The sequence below is a fragment of the Cyclopterus lumpus genome, chromosome 3 (genome assembly GCF_009769545.1).
Source record: "Cyclopterus lumpus isolate fCycLum1 chromosome 3, fCycLum1.pri, whole genome shotgun sequence".
Taxonomy (NCBI): domain Eukaryota; kingdom Metazoa; phylum Chordata; class Actinopteri; order Perciformes; family Cyclopteridae; genus Cyclopterus; species Cyclopterus lumpus.
In genome coordinates, this window is record NC_046968.1 from 19,930,919 (window position 1) to 19,948,083 (window position 17,165).

Below are 17,165 nucleotides of genomic sequence, written 5' to 3' on the forward strand. Positions count from 1 at the left end.
GATAATACTAATGATGATCATGATCAGCATTATGCAATGTATTTGCATCTTAAGATCTTGATCGAAACGGCTCCATGGTGTTACCGTTGTTGATATTTTTTTCTAGCTTTCATTTATCGTTGTTAGATGAAACATAAGGTACACCTCTTCATTCTCAGTATCTGTCCAACATAAATATACATCGGACTTTGAGATTGCGAGAGAGAGATGCGATTGGCGATTGGCGATTGGCGATTGGCGAGCCCACTGTTGACGTCATGACGTCAGAGCAGCAGCGTGTGGGACCCTGGCGCCCCCTACACCCCCCCCCCCCCCCCCCCCCCCCCCCCCCACCCTCCTGCACCCTCCCAGTCCGGAGAGACACACGTTATCAGGGAGGCAGCCGAAGGGCCAGTCATCTCCTCACATCTTTTCTGCATCTACCACAATCCCCTTTATCCGTCCTGTATGGTGGATATTATTTTCAGCTCTTCTTTCTTGGGTGATATGGGGGATCATTCCAAAAGTAAGTAAGCTAAACTGCTCGCTGGAGTTTTAAGTGGCAGACTTTGTTTTCGTCGCGGCGGCATTAAGGGCTCCATGATATATTCAGCAGTGCTCCGGCTACTTAAGTTATTATTTTAATGATGCAATAGTGCATAGTATCGTATCATTTCTCTGGCGGTGCACTTTGAGAGGCGCTTTTCTTTTTTCTCGTAAAACAATTCAATGCTTTGCTTTACGAATGCTAGTAAACGTCCTCATCTGTTACATAACATTAAGACATGTCTAGTCTGCAAAATAGAGGAATTCCCAGCTAAACTGAAACATATTGGACTTACTTTTATTTTTATTTTTTTTAACTGGTAAAATGTCTGTGCGTGTGTTTTTTTGGTTGTGCTGCGTTTTAGTTTGTGCTTTCAATGTTGTTGGCTCTTTGCAGAGAAGTCAGGATTCGCGATGTGTGTAGGATGTGGAAGTCAGATCCATGACCAGTACATACTGAGAGTCTCTCCCGACCTGGAGTGGCATGCAGCCTGCCTGAAGTGTGCAGAGTGCAGCCAGTACCTGGATGAGACCTGCACTTGTTTCGTCCGGGACGGCAAAACCTATTGCAAAAGAGATTATGTAAGGTAGGAGTTTGGAAATATTCTCTTTATATAGACGGGATTATGTTTAGTCACATCAAATGTAAATACAATACGAATTCGTATTATGAAGCGGTCAAACCTAATTCAAGAAAGACTGATTTGGACATTAAAAACACGAAGACATTTATAACACTATGCTACTATTAAGTTTACAATATTACACAAAATAAGAAAACGCCATCCACAGTATGTTGTTATCCATTCAAATTATAAATACGTTATCGCAGTATTTAGGTGGGCTACTACTCAACTCTGAGTTGCCGTCTAAACGTTTTCTTCGTTGTCATTTCTTTTACAATTCTTCGTAGATTTTTCATTCTTTGACAATTTCTCTTCTAATTTTCCAGGTTGTTCGGAATAAAATGCGCGAAATGCAACCTGGGCTTCAGCAGCAGCGACCTGGTGATGAGAGCCCGGGATAACGTGTACCACATCGAGTGTTTTCGGTGCTCGGTGTGCAGCAGGCAGCTGCTGCCGGGAGACGAGTTCTCCCTGCGGGAAGACGAGCTGCTGTGCCGGGCGGACCACAGCCTGCTGCTGGACAGGAGCTCCGCAGGGAGCCCCATCAGCCCCGGACACATCCACTCCAACAGAGCGCTGCATTTGGCAGGTCGGATTATTCATATTCACATTATTACTATATACATATGATGTGTATTTCTTTATTTTACTTAAGTGGAATTATTCACAACAACAATAATTCATAATGTTTATTCTTGAATAAAACGCCCTTCAGTTTAAAGAAATGGAAGGACGAAATTAAATAAATTCGCATAGTTGCCAACTAATTAGACACATAAAAAGTAAACGTTTGTTGAAAGATTGTGAGGGCTTGAAAGAAAAGAAAAACGAAATGAAAAATCAATATAAGGTCAACGATTAGTATTTTTTTTTTGTCCTTTAACATCCAGATAATTAGTTTTGTGGATGCCTGGCTTGGTGTGTGTTTGTGTTTAAAGTGTGTGCTGCAATGTTTCTTTAGCTAATTTCATAATTGATCTCATTAGCGCTTACCTGCTCTGTTACCATATCTAAATAATCTGGTAGGCCTATTCGAGTCGCGGCTGTGGCAGCGTGCTTGTGCGTGTGTGTGTGTGTGGCTGTGTGTGTGTGTGTGTGTGTGTGTGTGTGTGTTTGCAGAGCTGTCAACCTGAGGTCGCTTGCCAACAGAAAGAGAACAATGCAAATGAGTGAATAATGTTCACCAACTTCCTGCTTTAAAGCGCTGAATTCAAAATGCCTGACACAGATCAGTCCGGTGTCACCAGCAGTTCTTCTTCCTTATTTCAACTGCGTTTTTGTTTTGTTTTTAAATCTAATTGTGTTGCGAGTAGTCCTATATATATTGAAAACAAACTCACCTCCAGTTTTACGACGATAGGGTTATTGTAGGCTGACAGGAGATGAGCAGTTACATTGTAAACGCAACCTTCAAAATAATGTAATAATTTACAATGTAATTTTCGGTTAAATCAAATTGTTCCTCTTTTAAGACTATTAAATATGAGCCTGAGCCTTAAACTATTGCAGACATTTAAATCTAACATATAATCAAATGTAATGTCAGCCTGGTAAACATAATCGCGTAAAACACGACAATCCAAGAGATGTAAAAGGCCAAACATGCGCATTGAGATTAATAGGCTGCTAAATAACCGAATCACAGTTCGAATGGTTTTCCGAGGCCTTTGTTTCGGTTTCTGACGGACGTGTTTCTTTCCTCCGAACCCAGCAGACCCGGTCACGGTGCGGCAGGCCCCGCATCGGAACCACAAGCAGTCGGAGAAGACGACTCGGGTCAGGACGGTGCTGAACGAGAAGCAGCTGCACACGTTGCGGACCTGCTACAACGCCAACCCGAGGCCGGACGCTCTGATGAAGGAGCAGCTGGTGGAGATGACCAGCCTGAGCCCCAGATGTGATCCGGGTCTGGTCTTTCAGAACAAGCGCTGCAAAGACCAGAAGAGGACCATCCTGATGATAGCAGCTCCAGCAACAGCACCACAGTGATAAGACTGTAAGCATCTTCGTAAGTTCTGACCCCTTAATTACTACAAGCATTCATTCATTCCTGTATTTACGTTGTTTGCTTGTTATTTGTAAACCAAGATACATGTTAAACTCAGTTAACAGTTGGTTTGTGTCCCCTTTGAGGCGTCATACACTTTAATAAATGCATAGTGTGAGACAGACAGATTCTAACAATCATTATTTTATGTTTTCTATTGGTTGTTGTTTGCCTTATGCCCACAATGTGTTCTACCATTAATGTGCATTACTATCAGTGTACAATTCTACCCTTATCTAAACCTTAGTCTTTACAGTGTACTTACACTGTAGTTTACTTGCACTACAATGACTGCTCCAGTTGGCTCCAGTGCTATTCTTTATTCAAACTTTAGGCCAAGAATAATGAAGTCAACTGCTTTGGCTCTCAGTGTGCTTGACCCTGAAAGATAAAAATATCCTCTGCAAACAGGCGTGTTCTCCATCTTGGAAACATCTCTTGCTCAGAAAAATATAGTTCAATGTTTGCTCCATCCCCATGGGAGGAAACTTTTTTGAGGGAAAGTTAATTTTTTTATCATTTATCATGAATGGACACATGCAAACTTCCCTTTTTCAATTAAGTTAAGTTTTAAATTAAGTTTTAAAAAAACAAAAAAAACATGTGTATAGTGTCATGAAGACAAAGTAGTTATTTTTCACTTCTTTCATGAAAGTGACAGACAATTTCTTGCATGGACACAGACAAATGATGCTGTGATTTTACCATTATTTTTGACAGAACCTGCAAGGCCTCACAGGGGACACCTCTTGTGGCCGGGAGTCCTATTCGACATGAGAGCTCTGTGCAGGGAAACCCAGTGGAGGTCCAAGACCTACCAGCCTCCATGGAAAGCCCTTAGTGAGTTTCGCCCTGCAGAGCGACCTGGACCAGCCAGCCTTCCAACAACTGGTGTGTGTGGTGTGTGTTTAGGACATACTGAGTTAGATGTTAGATGTTACACACAGGCAGCAGACAACCTGGACTGACGTCTATCTATCTATCTATCTATCTATCTATCTATACTATCTATCTATCTATCTATCTATCTATCTATCTATCTATCTATCTATCTATCTTATCTATCTATCTATCTATCTATCTATCTATCCTATCTATCTATCTATCTATCTATCTATCTATCTATCTATCTATCTAACTCATGACAACACTGTGTCTCCATGTTAGCAAAGACAGTGGAGCTGAACTATAATGATTTAACGACCAGATTTTCAAAATAAAAGCTTAAATATTTCGCATACTTTGACACTTGTGATTCTGTCTCTTCAGGTGTCTTTTTCTGAATCGGGGTCTCTCGGAAACTCCTCCGGCAGCGACGTGACTTCTTTGTCCTCTCAGTTACCGGACACCCCCAACAGTATGGTACCCAGCCCGGTGGAGACGTGAAACTGGGCCGCTCAGACCCGTCGGTCATCCCTCTTGCAAGGACAATTGCAGCATGATCCCGGTCCCCTGCACGTGACCAGCTCATCACACCGCCCAAACTACAAAGGAGAGTTTTTAATTTTTTTATTTCATGACACGGAGGAGATGGAACCAGGATAGCCCCGATTGACTCCGAGTTTTTTGTGGAGCTTTCATTGACAAAAACTAAGAAGAACAATTGCATGACTTGATACGGAGAGAGATGTACAGAAGACCTCCTGATGGATATAACAAACCTTCCCTCAAAAACAATTTGGAAACATGTACATGTCGAAACAGATGGACATTCTGAGACTTCATTGTGATATTGTGTCTTGTTTCTTCAACATGAGAATTTTTTGATACATTTATTGCGTTGTCGAGTCCTGTTGACTCTGTGTCTTAAGGTCAGAGCATGATAATCTGCAAATTATTCGTGTTGTAAAATACTTTATCTTAAGGGCAGGTTGTTTGAGCTTCTCGATCAAAAAGTAAATTATTGTTATATTATTTATTGTTAGGTAAGCGATTCGTAAAGGGATTATTAACTGATAAAGAATTAAAAAAAAACAAGCTGAATACTTAACATGTCTTGATAATCAATCTTTGTACAGGCGCTGTTTAAAAAAAAAATACATGCTTGCTTTACATTTGCAAGCCAATAGGTCCGTGATTTAATTTATTTGAAAATGCGGATCTGAAATGAGCAACAGCTCTCCATCTTTCATTGGAAAAGTTAGACCGAATTTCATTTTATAGTATAGTATAGTGCTCTTATGATGACAAAGTTACATTCACTGTTCAGATCCACAGCGGTAACAGATGGTTACTCCTCATGACAGCGAGTCATTTCGGTTTTGAGAAACGTGCAACAAATACAAATCTTATACAGCAGTGGCCGATTTGAGGAAAAGATTCAAGTCATTCAAAAAAAAAAAAGTTAAACACATCATCATTCCAGTTGCACTGAATATGTTGTTTGTCCTGTTAAAACTATGAAGTCGTCCTGCCGGCATTGAACCCCGCAGGCTCCGTTGTCTTATCGTCCACCTCCATCTGTGGGGTTTTCTCCTTCGGTTATGTAGCAGGACACGGACAGTGGTCATTTACTATCTCGGGGGCAAAAACCTGCTGTAAATTGTGCTCAGTCCAGTTCCTCTGGTTGAGTCACAAAGCTGGTCTAGACAGCGCGGAGGGATCGGCGACCCTTTATCTAGTCCTGGCATCACCTGCAAGCGATACACTGACTGAAGCCACAACAAACTAACTAAACCCCCCACACCCCCACCCACACAAACACACACACACACACACACACCCTCCCCAAAGGGGAACAGAGAGGAGCCCGTGAAGGGTCACTTCTCCTCCTCGGTTTATTTTTCTTTCAGTGAATTGCGTTATGGCGCACGGGTCAGCCGAGATGACAGCTCCGGCTAAACGAGTGACCTCCTCCACTCTGCGTGCAGGACAAAACAAAGCTGCCATGCATGCACTGAGAATTTGTGGATAAACCTGTTTTTCAGACAAAAGGTGCCAATTTTCTTTAAAGTGAGCACAGGATGTAACTATGTATCCGGTATATTTATGCTTTATCTGCTCTGATGCGATCAATCACGAGGAGTGACTTTCGTTATTTTCGATCCAGTTTTGCGTTTTATTTTACAAACAAGGCATGCAGGAAGGGGACAATATGTCTGTCAAGAAAACACGTTTTTTTTTTTTAAATCTTAAAATATTTAGAATCAAAATATTCTGGTGCTTGATTTTTAATGATTACAAAAAAATATTACTGACAGTATTTTGATATTTAGACGTATTTCGCTCTGAAAAAGGTTGTTTGTTTTTCACCCACTGTCTCAATCGGAAGTTGAATGACAAAAGACCGATAATAGATTGTAATTGAGCTATTTCAAATAAGATACTAAACAATGCGATCAGATTAAGATAACCAGAGATAAGTGAAGAATAACAATGGCGTTTACAGACAAGAATGCAGGCCTATTAAAGCGTCCTCCAGCAGAAAAAATCATTGTTGGGCCCCTATATGTTTCTAAAACAGCATTTTTCCCAGCACTGATATGGTATATAACTCATAACGGCTCACACATATTATAAAATCACATTCTGAAAAAATGGTCTTGTGAAAGTTTTTAATGAATCAAATCATTTACATTAGAAGCTTTCTTGAGAGATCAATGTGGCAGGGAGTTACAACACAAAGCAAAAATATGAGGAACGAAGAAAATACAAATAATTAGTCAGCAAACGCTTGTTAAGAAATGCTCCTGAAAAGGAAATAAAAGGGCAAATATAAATGCACAATTGCATCCTGCAAAACAGCACCCGAGATTCACACAAACAATGTAGCTGAGTTCGTATTAGTGTGTGTTGCTCATGCAGACAAGAGATCCCCCTCTGACACCCATAACATGACGCTTGACTGTATCATTTATCTTCTATCAAGTCGATGGGCGGTTCCCGTCAGTGCGTAAAACAAGAACCAAAATAAACACCAGTAATCCCTGTCCAGAACCCACGCACACACAGACACACGCACGCGCACGCACACACACACACACACACGTACACACACACACACACACACACACGCACGCTGCTCGGGCTACAGTAACTATACACTACTTTTATCTCACACTCTTTTCAATAATAGACCTGATTCGACTTGCAAACAGAGATCCCTTTTTTGACCGACACACAGCAGCAATGTAGTAGCCCCCCCCCACCAACCCCATTGTTTAGGATTATCTCTGTACTGTCTGCATGTGTCAAACGGCCTTGATACAATACCCTGTCAGAGGGAATGACACGTATCATTAATGATTAAGCATTTAAAGGTGTGATGTAATTCTCTAATTGGTAGAGGGCTGGACGTAATTAGATCATCCTGCGTACTCGGGAGGAATGCAGTGCGCCGCCCACGACCACGATCACCAAACGGTCAGTGACTGACAGACACGTGGATCATTTATATGTTCTATAATCCATGTAGACGAGTAGTGTGTTTTTTGTTGTTAGTGTGAGGGAGAAGAAAATAAATAAAAGAGAAAAGACATTGACGCATTTGAGCATGCATGCTTTTCAAGGTTTCTTTTTCCAACCCCAGAGATATTAAACTAGTGTTTCCCATACTTTGATTATAATTTAAAAGGAGATTACTACTTCTTTTAACCAACCAGCACAAATTATATTTAGAGCTTTATTTTTCGTAGAACAATTGTATATTATTATTTTATTTATAGCGTTTATTTTTGACTATATTTTAAGCATTAATTGTCAGGCCTTTCAACTCAAAATGTAATTCCTGAACCGAACTGGAAATATATACATTTACATTGGTTAAGGTGTGATGATGCCAGTGCAGGTCAGTGCCATAGAGCTGTGGGCATACTCACTATGTGGCCAGTTCATCAGGTCCACATGCAATACATCCTATACAAATTAATAAAGTTAATAATGTTCACGTTTTGTTGAAACTGTTTTAGAGAGATACTAATTCAACTTGTCTGCCTCAGCTTTACTGACAAGTGTTTCTAATATTTCGTTCACACCATTGTTATTAATAAAGGTTGACTAAATATTAGACCTTCTCAGTGTAATTCAGCAGCTTGTTACGTACCAATGTACTATGCCAGAGGTTTCAGTTTAATATTTTCCACATTGTTCACTAAACAGAAATTAATTGATGAATCAATTTAGACTAAGCTGTTATAATACTGTTCATTATCATATTACAAAAAAAGTTATGAAATATAACAAATACAAAATAGCAGGAATACATATTATACTGTATTATTTTACTTGGGCATGATCTGTGAGATTATGGATGAATCTCAGTCTTATAGATTTTGGGGGGAAAGGGATAAAACAAAATATCTTTGGTTTAAACAAGGTTTTTTATATCTTAATGAGAACATTTCATAAATAAGCTAACACACTGTTGCATGTGTGTCATATTTGAACCAACCTGTGAGAGTCAACTTTTTCATTTAATTTAAAGGTGATTATTACTTTTCATTTTAAAATTCAATTTCCAAGGTATACCACACACAAATCATACAGACCATCCATCTGCCATGACATATTGCTAATGAACATTTTCACATTAGAACCTAGAAATGGAAGATTTTGTAATGCCACCGTCGGGAAGGTTTTCATATTGCCATGCATGCAAAAACAAAGGTTTTGTCCATCATAATTCAGAGGGATTTAGAAATTTACAAAATGATAAACACAAGCTATTCTTTTTCAATATGTTTACATGTCTTCCTCACAATTTATCTGCAACTCTTTCTGAACCCTCTTGTTGCATTTGTAGAAATTGTCCTTAGACATTTTAATTAACATTACTGACAAACACTGTGTAAAAATATGCGTATGTGTGATTTCTGTGGAGAGTCTGTGAACTTTTTAACACACCGTGACCTTGCTCCTCCAGTGGGGGCCACCAGCAGAGGAACTGCCGAGACGAACTTCAAGTCCAAAACTCTCCAGGGAAGCATTCTGACAGGCTGACTTAATGCAGAGATTGAACTGGGAGCTTTCACTACTGCAATAGAAAAAATAAAGGAGGGGAGGAGGGAGGAGTGTTGCACTTGAGTGGAGGCACAACAATGACTGGGATGAGGGTCTCAATAGTAAAAGGTTAAATTAAATTACACAAGGAAGTCAAGGAATTAAACAATTTCAAAATGTGTGACTGACTAAAATGAGTGTCAAACAAAGTAAGACATATAACTTATTATTATTATCCACACAATACAGCCAAACAGACCTTTACATCCCGTGTCAACATCAATGAATTGTGTAAACTGTTTTGTCCACCTCCTGTCAGGTGTTTTTAATGAGAAAGTTAAGGACCAATTTATCTCAGATGGGTAATGGCCAATTTACCATCTGGTGACAATAATTTAATCTGCTCTACTCTTAGGTCAGACTGATAATGAAAGGGCAGCGTCAACATCTATGCAGTACAGGGCTAGTTGTGTTCTATCGATTTTGGGGAATGAATGCTGCTTAAACTGACACAATGAGTAAATATCCACATATTATCCTTTACACTTTTAAAAGCACTAGGGCCAGCAGGGGTGGAGGTATTTTAGAAAGCTGCATTAAAAAAAACAAAATATTGATTGAAACCCCCCCCCCAAAAAAACACATTTTGTCTTGTTTTCTGTTGACATACTTTGAACCATCATCTTTTATATTTTTAAAGCCACCGTTTTTCTAGATGTTAAAAGAAAAAGAAGAAGACATTTTTTTTATTATTATACCTAAAAATATTCCCTATTTATGTATTTATGTGAACTTACAGGGAGGAAGTTGCAACAGTTTGCCTGCTATATTACTGCTGAGTGTGTATCAAAGTATGTGTTCTCATTTGTGCACAACTCTGTGTGTGTGTGTGTGTGTGTGTGTGTGTGTGTGTGTGTGTGTGTGTGTGTGTGTGTGGAGAGATGGTGAGCAGACCTCAGGCTCACCTGGAACACACAGAGAGCCACGCTCAGCCTCCCTGGACCCATTGCTGAGACAGTGTCAGAGCTCCGTAAATCACAGTGCCCCACCCACGCATAAATCTGCTGCAAAAACAACACACCAACGCCCATTAGAGGAAGAGAGGAAGGTTGGAGCCGCCCCATTCGACAATGACTCGCTATAAAACACAATGAAGGTTCACCTGTACTTTGACAAGACCAAACTGTCATTAGCCGAAAGTGGAAGACAAACACTTGTCACTGGAAGCAAACAATGAGGCAGCGAGTGTGAGTCACTTAAGATGTGAAACGGCATCAAACGGTTTCGGGGAGACACTCTGGCGTTCATCAGGTTCATATAAGTGTCAGTTCAGGAGTTCAAGAATGTTTTAAGGAAGTCTTTGTGTTTTAGATTTAGTGCAAAAGTTCAATTAACCTCCTGACTCATGAGTTAGGATGGAACAGAGACTAGCTTTAATTATAGCATGCAGAGAAGAAACTGAAATGTGAATGCCATTGATATACTGTTCCTGTCAGAAAAAAACACTGTAAGTCAAAAGAGTTGAATTTTCACACGATCAGGGAAATTTACTTTCAGTTTATATTCATGAGCTTTCATGTCTCATTCTCAGAAACGTTTAGCATAATGCCACAAATTGTTGTTTATTATCTGTTGAAAATGATGGTTAAATCTAATTATACATAAGTGCATTATACAACTGTTTTAGTCTGTTTTTAAACCAGTTTAATGGACAGCATATACAGTAAATGTCCAGGTTAACTTTCAAATTAGGTTGAAAAACAAATCCTCTCCAACAAGACAGTAATTACATTGTGTCCAGTGCCACAGCAGCAATCTGGAACCGCACACATACAGGGACCAGCTCAAAAAATGGGCCACAACAGTAAGGACACACAAAGAGCAACACAAATGGTCCAGAGTGATTGAGAGATAAAGAGAGTCGAATAAAAAAAGGGAAGGGAGGGCCCTGCCTGCCAACTGCTGGAGATCCCCTTGTCCCACGGCATTTCTGCCACTTTAAGAAATGAAGCAATATCATTAATGGAGGCCTCCAAGGTCTGACATCTTGCTCCAATTCACCAGTCCCCGTCCATCACACCATTACGGTGGGCCCAGCAGAATTAAAATCCAATCACTCCTCTGGCTAGTTTGATTAAGGAGGGCAACCGCACAAAGAAGAGGCTCTGACCCATTGTTGCCTCTGCCAGGGAGTCCCCAGAGGCTGCACCAGGTCCCTGGTCCCAGGCAGCACCCAGACAAGCCCTGGTCACTGTTGAAGCTTCATAATATTCTACTGTGACGCCTCCCTGTTAATTTTTAAGGCTTTCGGCAGTTATTATGATTTTAGACAGAAATGTTCAGATATAAACGTGGAAAATATGCCTAATATGAAATTTCATGATTAAATAAGATATGTGTATAGCAAAACAAATGCATTCATTATATCCTGTATGGGCTACAGTCTATTCTTTAGGATATGATATGTTTTCTCTGTGCATTATGGGTACAGCCTCACATAGCTGCTCTCATGGATGTGGACTCTTGGGGATAACAGGTTTTGTTTTGTATCATGTGATCTCCTAAGTGTAGATGGAGTCGTCCCTTTGTGTTTCTGTATCTAGCCTGCTTCTTATTCACACGGATGTTTGCTTGACAAAAACCAAGCTTGAAACTCAGTGACATTCGTTTGAGAAATTTCAGTCTGCCGACTCACTTCTTCCTTTGAATGTTTCTGGCACTCTTTCAAAGACACTAAAAATACAAATTAATAATTACTGGAATCACTGATGATACTTACCTTTAAAATACAATCTATATATTTGCCTTGCTCAAAGGCACATTAACATCAGCTATTGCAGGAAAATGTAGCAGCACTTTTCTACCTCATCATACAAATATTTTGATATGGTTTTGGACTTACGTCTCTAAATTGGAGGCTGCCACAGCTTCGCCCCAGGAGGAGGTCACATCGGTCAGATCATGTCTCGGAGAAAAAGGCAGCATCACAGGTAAAGACTCTGAAGAGCAGAGCCTAAGCCAAATTAAAACCAGAAGGCCAGGGTGAGCCTCTTCGCCCAAAGTGACATAAATTACCGGGATTTACAAGATTTCCAAAACACTTTTAACAATACTCCCCTTTTAATGTGCTCTCTGTTTAATAATGCACTTTAGGTTTTAAGAGCATGATAAACAAACCAATAATTCACTTTTTTTTTTATCATCTGAGGGTGAAGCCCTTCAGGACCTCGTTCTACAGCAGTGTTCAAAGGGGTCTCAAACAGATCAAATGAAGGGCTGTCGCAAGATGTTTTGGACAACGTTTGAGATCTTGCTGGTGATCTCTTGAGGATAAAAGTACACCGAGGTTCATCTTCTTAAGATCTAGGCAACATTTAAGAGGGACACTGATACTGAAAAAGAATAAAGACTATATTTCTTTTCGAGGCCCCTTTGAACAGCAGTTATCGGCCAATGTCAAAGGATGAGGCAGAGAGAGTCTTGGGTCATGTGGATGACAAAGTGGTAATTACACATAAAAGAACAATGTTAGGCCTCTATTTAAATCTGAGAAATGATATAAAATGGCGGCAAGGAAATAGAAAAACTACTTCAACACACTGCTTATAGTGGAAGATGAAATAGTTTTCTTGGCATACGGTATCTTCATGCAGCCATTTGCTTGTGTGTCAGTAAAGTCTGTCAGTGTGAGATCTGGGAAAGCTCACAGTAGCCGTTTTCAGTGTGTGAGGCTTCACAGGGTAAGTCAATGATTCTCCTGGCTGCCAAAACATATAAAGAAGACTCTCCAAGAGAGGGTTTCATAAATCCTGAAACAATGGAATTCTAAGATTACTAATCTTTCAGCAGGCAATGAATGTTATAATGTGGAAAATAGGGACAAACATGTCACAAATGTCTTCCTAGCGGACATAAATTTAGGAGTTCTGTGGAAGCAAGGTGGAAGACAACTGACGTCTGTGTTAGAGCGGGGACCTGGAACCAACCCCGCGCACACACACACACACACACACACACACACACACACACACACACACAGTGCCGCAGGATTAAACATCCAAACAAATTGTCCTCCGTCAAGTGCTCGCTGTAGGAAAAGACAACGACATAAAGCAAATGCAGATAGCTGGGCAGGGCCAGGAGGAGCGGATCAGGAGCGGTAGCAGCCGCTGTGTTGCTCCAAGAAACAGGACGATAATGTCTTGGCTGCTCTCAGACTGTCAGCCTGCATTATAACTGGTCTTTGCAACTTTTTGTGAAAGAGATTTCAGGGATAGCAGAGGCACTGAAGAGCCACTCGATACGTTGGTTTATTGGAGTTGGATGAAGTAAACCCCTGCAGTTGTTTAGAGAGAATTTTACAAACAACTTCCTTTTGAGGTAGATAGACAGTATATTTAAGACGCAATGCAGCAATACCAGGATGGTCACTTTTATGTAGATTTACAGTTGTTTAGCCTTGCTAGCAGTGTGGCTGTAGGAATGGCATTGCTCCTGAAATATTTCAAATAAACCCCTGGATGGATTAACATGACATTTGGGACATATATCTATGGTGCCCTGAAGATAAATCCTAATGAAGGACATTTCATCTAGCGCCAGTGAGGCTCATTTTTAACACCTGCATAACTTAACTAAGCTAATATTCAACAAATATATTTTACTTGCTCAAACTCTAATAAATTGCAGACGCTTTTATAAACTATTAACAATAAATGTTTACTGTCTTCCGATGTGATGAGGCTGTTTTCAACAGGTGTTTATTCAGGTGTTTTATCTCTTTTCAAGCATTTTGTTTGCCTTCCACTAAATAACATTTGAAATGGGGTGTCGTCTCAACTTAGAAGAGCACAAACCAAGAGAATGTCATGTGTCTTTTAGTTGAGTAGACTTTGTGTACAATTGCACTAAAAGTACATTCTGTAAATGTGAGGAGTTAGCGCATTGGTGGGAATTTAGAAAACAAGGCACAACTTAAAATATGATTGTTTTGTTAAAGGATTTAAGACCCTTTTAAAACCATTTTCTCCAAAACAATGTATTTTTCTGGTTAACCGTGGGGATATAAATAGTTAACTCAGTTTAAGAAGAAGGAAAATACAACCCATAAAGGAAAATCTAATTAATAATAATTAATAATTTGGAGATAAATGGTTATCACCGACAGAGATGACCTGTAAGTTATGACGCATCACAGGAAGGAAAGACATGATTGATTGGCTTCAGTTCCTTGTCTAGACACTTTTACACTGAGATCTGAGATGTGTAAAGCAACGGACACCTTGACAAATATCAGCCCTGCAAGATGTTCACCAACACACAGATCTCCATCTTCAAACTGGAAGTGGCCATGGTCAGGTTTCTGATGAGAGTGAGGGCAGCATGCATCTGGGAGATCTGAGAGATGCCGAAGGCTCTTGTGAAAAGGAAACAAGACTTAAGCTGCTGTAGGGACTTATCTTTACAGTTTACCATACCACCTACTGACTGAGCCCAAGACTGTGTAAATTCCTCTGCCCCTGAAATGACTCCGGGCAGACAATGTGACGACACTTTGTGTACTGATGTGTCCTATAACAAAGAGAACAGAGAACATTTTACAAGGTATGCGGGAGACAAAGACAAACACAAGCTTGACATGTTGCAAACTGTGTAAACCAATGAAGCATGCTTTATGCCCTCTCTATGAGCCAGTTCTATGATTCATCCTACAGGAGACATCAACATGTCATGTATTTGATGCATTGGTCAACAACTTTGCTTTCATTTTATTTTTACCTTCTCAGAAACATTCGTATCACATTTTACTTTGAAACATCCCAATTAAAAAGTGATGCAAGATTCCTTGAGGATGATCCACTATGTGAGCAACACCAGGGTTAGAAACACAGCCCAATGTTATTGTAGAAATGACGGTGTATAAGTCACTCCCGAGATGGCTTTTGTACTATTGGGAAGAGTTATTTATATCCGAAGAGCAGGGGGCATTTATCATCCGGGGTAGTGGTTCCCCTTCAAAGTTCTCCTTTTTATGACGTGCATTATTTCTCGTGCACGTACATAAACAAAGCCAGAGCTGCCGGCACTGAATCAGCAGACTGTGTCACTGTGTGGCCCCTAGGTCAGGCCAGCTTTCTTGTGCCGCCAGTGCTTACATTAGCATGTGAAAGGCTAAAGCTGTTCCAAATATTCCCTCTAAACATTTAGCCTGACCGAACCTCGCATGGAAAAATTCCAGGGAGCGGGATGAATCTAGGGTGCAACGAGAGGACTGCTCATAACATTCAAATAACACAACGATGAAATAAATATTTAATTTACAGAAATAAGGATTTTCCAAATATGCTATAATAATTTAATAAAAAACATAATTTTGTAAAGTAAAACGTTTTGCATTGAGTATTTTATGTTTGCATCTTATTTGCAGATTTGCAATCTTCAAATGGATTTATGCTACGTTCCACACGTCTTCTGCCAAGACAGCCTTCATCAGCCAAGTCGAGCCTGTCCATAATGTGGCAGGCAGGCACCAGCAGTCTGTGTTTACATTAGAAGTGCCTGGAAATTAACTTCCCCACACTAGTCTCATTTGTCTTATCAATCTGTAAAAGTTGTGCCTCGATGATGGAGGAACACATTTAAAACATTGAAAAAAGTGTTTCTCAGATGCTCAACATTGCCCCCATTCCACTTTGACGCACAGTAGTAACCACTGAGGAGCAGCCAGAGGCGAAGAAACAGCATCCTGTGACCAAGTTTAGCCGCCGCACATTTTTTAAATTAGCAGAGTGCGTCTGCTGGGGGTGACCATGGTGGAACATATAAATATTCAAAAGGCACATGTCGTATTCCCAGTCTGCTCATTCTGTTAACTCTTCCACACAGCAAGCTGAATCATCTGTCATTCACCCTAATTTAATCATCAGCCACTCTCATTCAATTATCCAATATAATATGCAAATGAAGTGAACAATGGTCAGCTCATGCTAATTATGTACATCACAATAATTAAATTGGATAGAAGTGGTGGAGGGGGACTGAACTATCATAAAATGGGGAGCAGATTCTTTAATTAAGGCAGCAAATTTTTTATTAGAATCTGTAATCTGCCCGTAAATTGTTGAATGGTGGCCATGCACAGGGGGGACATTACTCTTATTGGAAAGCGCTCCCTGAAGACTGGCTGAGGGAAGCACCGAGGGACGTGGCTCACATCAAGGGCAAATTCAGATTCCCATTTATTATGGCAATCATCCTGGACTGTGAACAACTTTGCTCAAATGACTGAAAACCATAAAGCCGATAATAATATGCTAAAGACACAGACTCAGAGAAGCCAGTGGTTACAATTTGGATTTGTATAACTGCGAGTATGACCAAGTAAAGTTAATTAAATGTAACACATCTTGCAATATTTTCCATAGTTCAAGATAGAGCAGTTAGTGGTCAGAAATACAGCGCTTTCCCAAACCTATTGAATAATCTCAACTCTATTTAAAATCACTACATTTTCACTCCGCAGCGAGCAGAAATAAATGATGTACTAAGGCGGCAGAGCATGCCTGGCAGCCAGTTAGACACAGAGAAACATCAACTCTAATCCTTTGCTCTGCTACTGCATGCATCCAGGCACCGCTGCCTCCCCACAACAGACCCGCCATGTCCAGCAGCACAACTCCAAACAGTCTTCTGTGGGACACACAATGGCTCACTCAGAGGACTCAGCAGACAGCGAGCAGCAGGACCTTGGACGAGTTGCTGAAGCCACTGAAATATTTACAGAGGCGTGTTTTGTTGCTTTTGTGGCGATTGATTGAAGGGGGAGACCTCTCTCCTTCCCTGCTGACAGACTATCTGTCCCTTTGGTTAAAGCGGAAGTCACTGGAAAGAAGAAAACAAAAAAAGAAAACACAGTGATAATTACAATTAAAAAATATTATTTTTCTACCTGAATTTCTGTCTGTGTATTTATGGGTTTTCCTTAAGTGAAGACATGTGCAGGGGTGTTTAAAGTTTGAAGATATTGCTAA

General features: G+C 40.3%; 1 protein-coding gene across 1 annotated transcript; it reads left to right on the forward strand.

Moving 5' to 3' along the window:
• Positions 1-372: 372 nt before the first annotated feature.
• On the forward strand, positions 373-5,135 carry isl2b (ISL LIM homeobox 2b). Its single transcript, XM_034527196.1, is given in 10 exon segments — positions 373-505; positions 923-1,112; positions 1,478-1,740; positions 2,866-3,113; positions 3,115-3,147; positions 3,919-3,936; positions 3,938-4,009; positions 4,011-4,043; positions 4,045-4,089; positions 4,468-5,135. Coding segments are annotated over 10 exon segments (1,077 nt in total). The 5' UTR covers positions 373-447; the 3' UTR covers positions 4,585-5,135.
• The last annotated feature ends 12,030 nt before the right edge of the window (positions 5,136-17,165 follow it).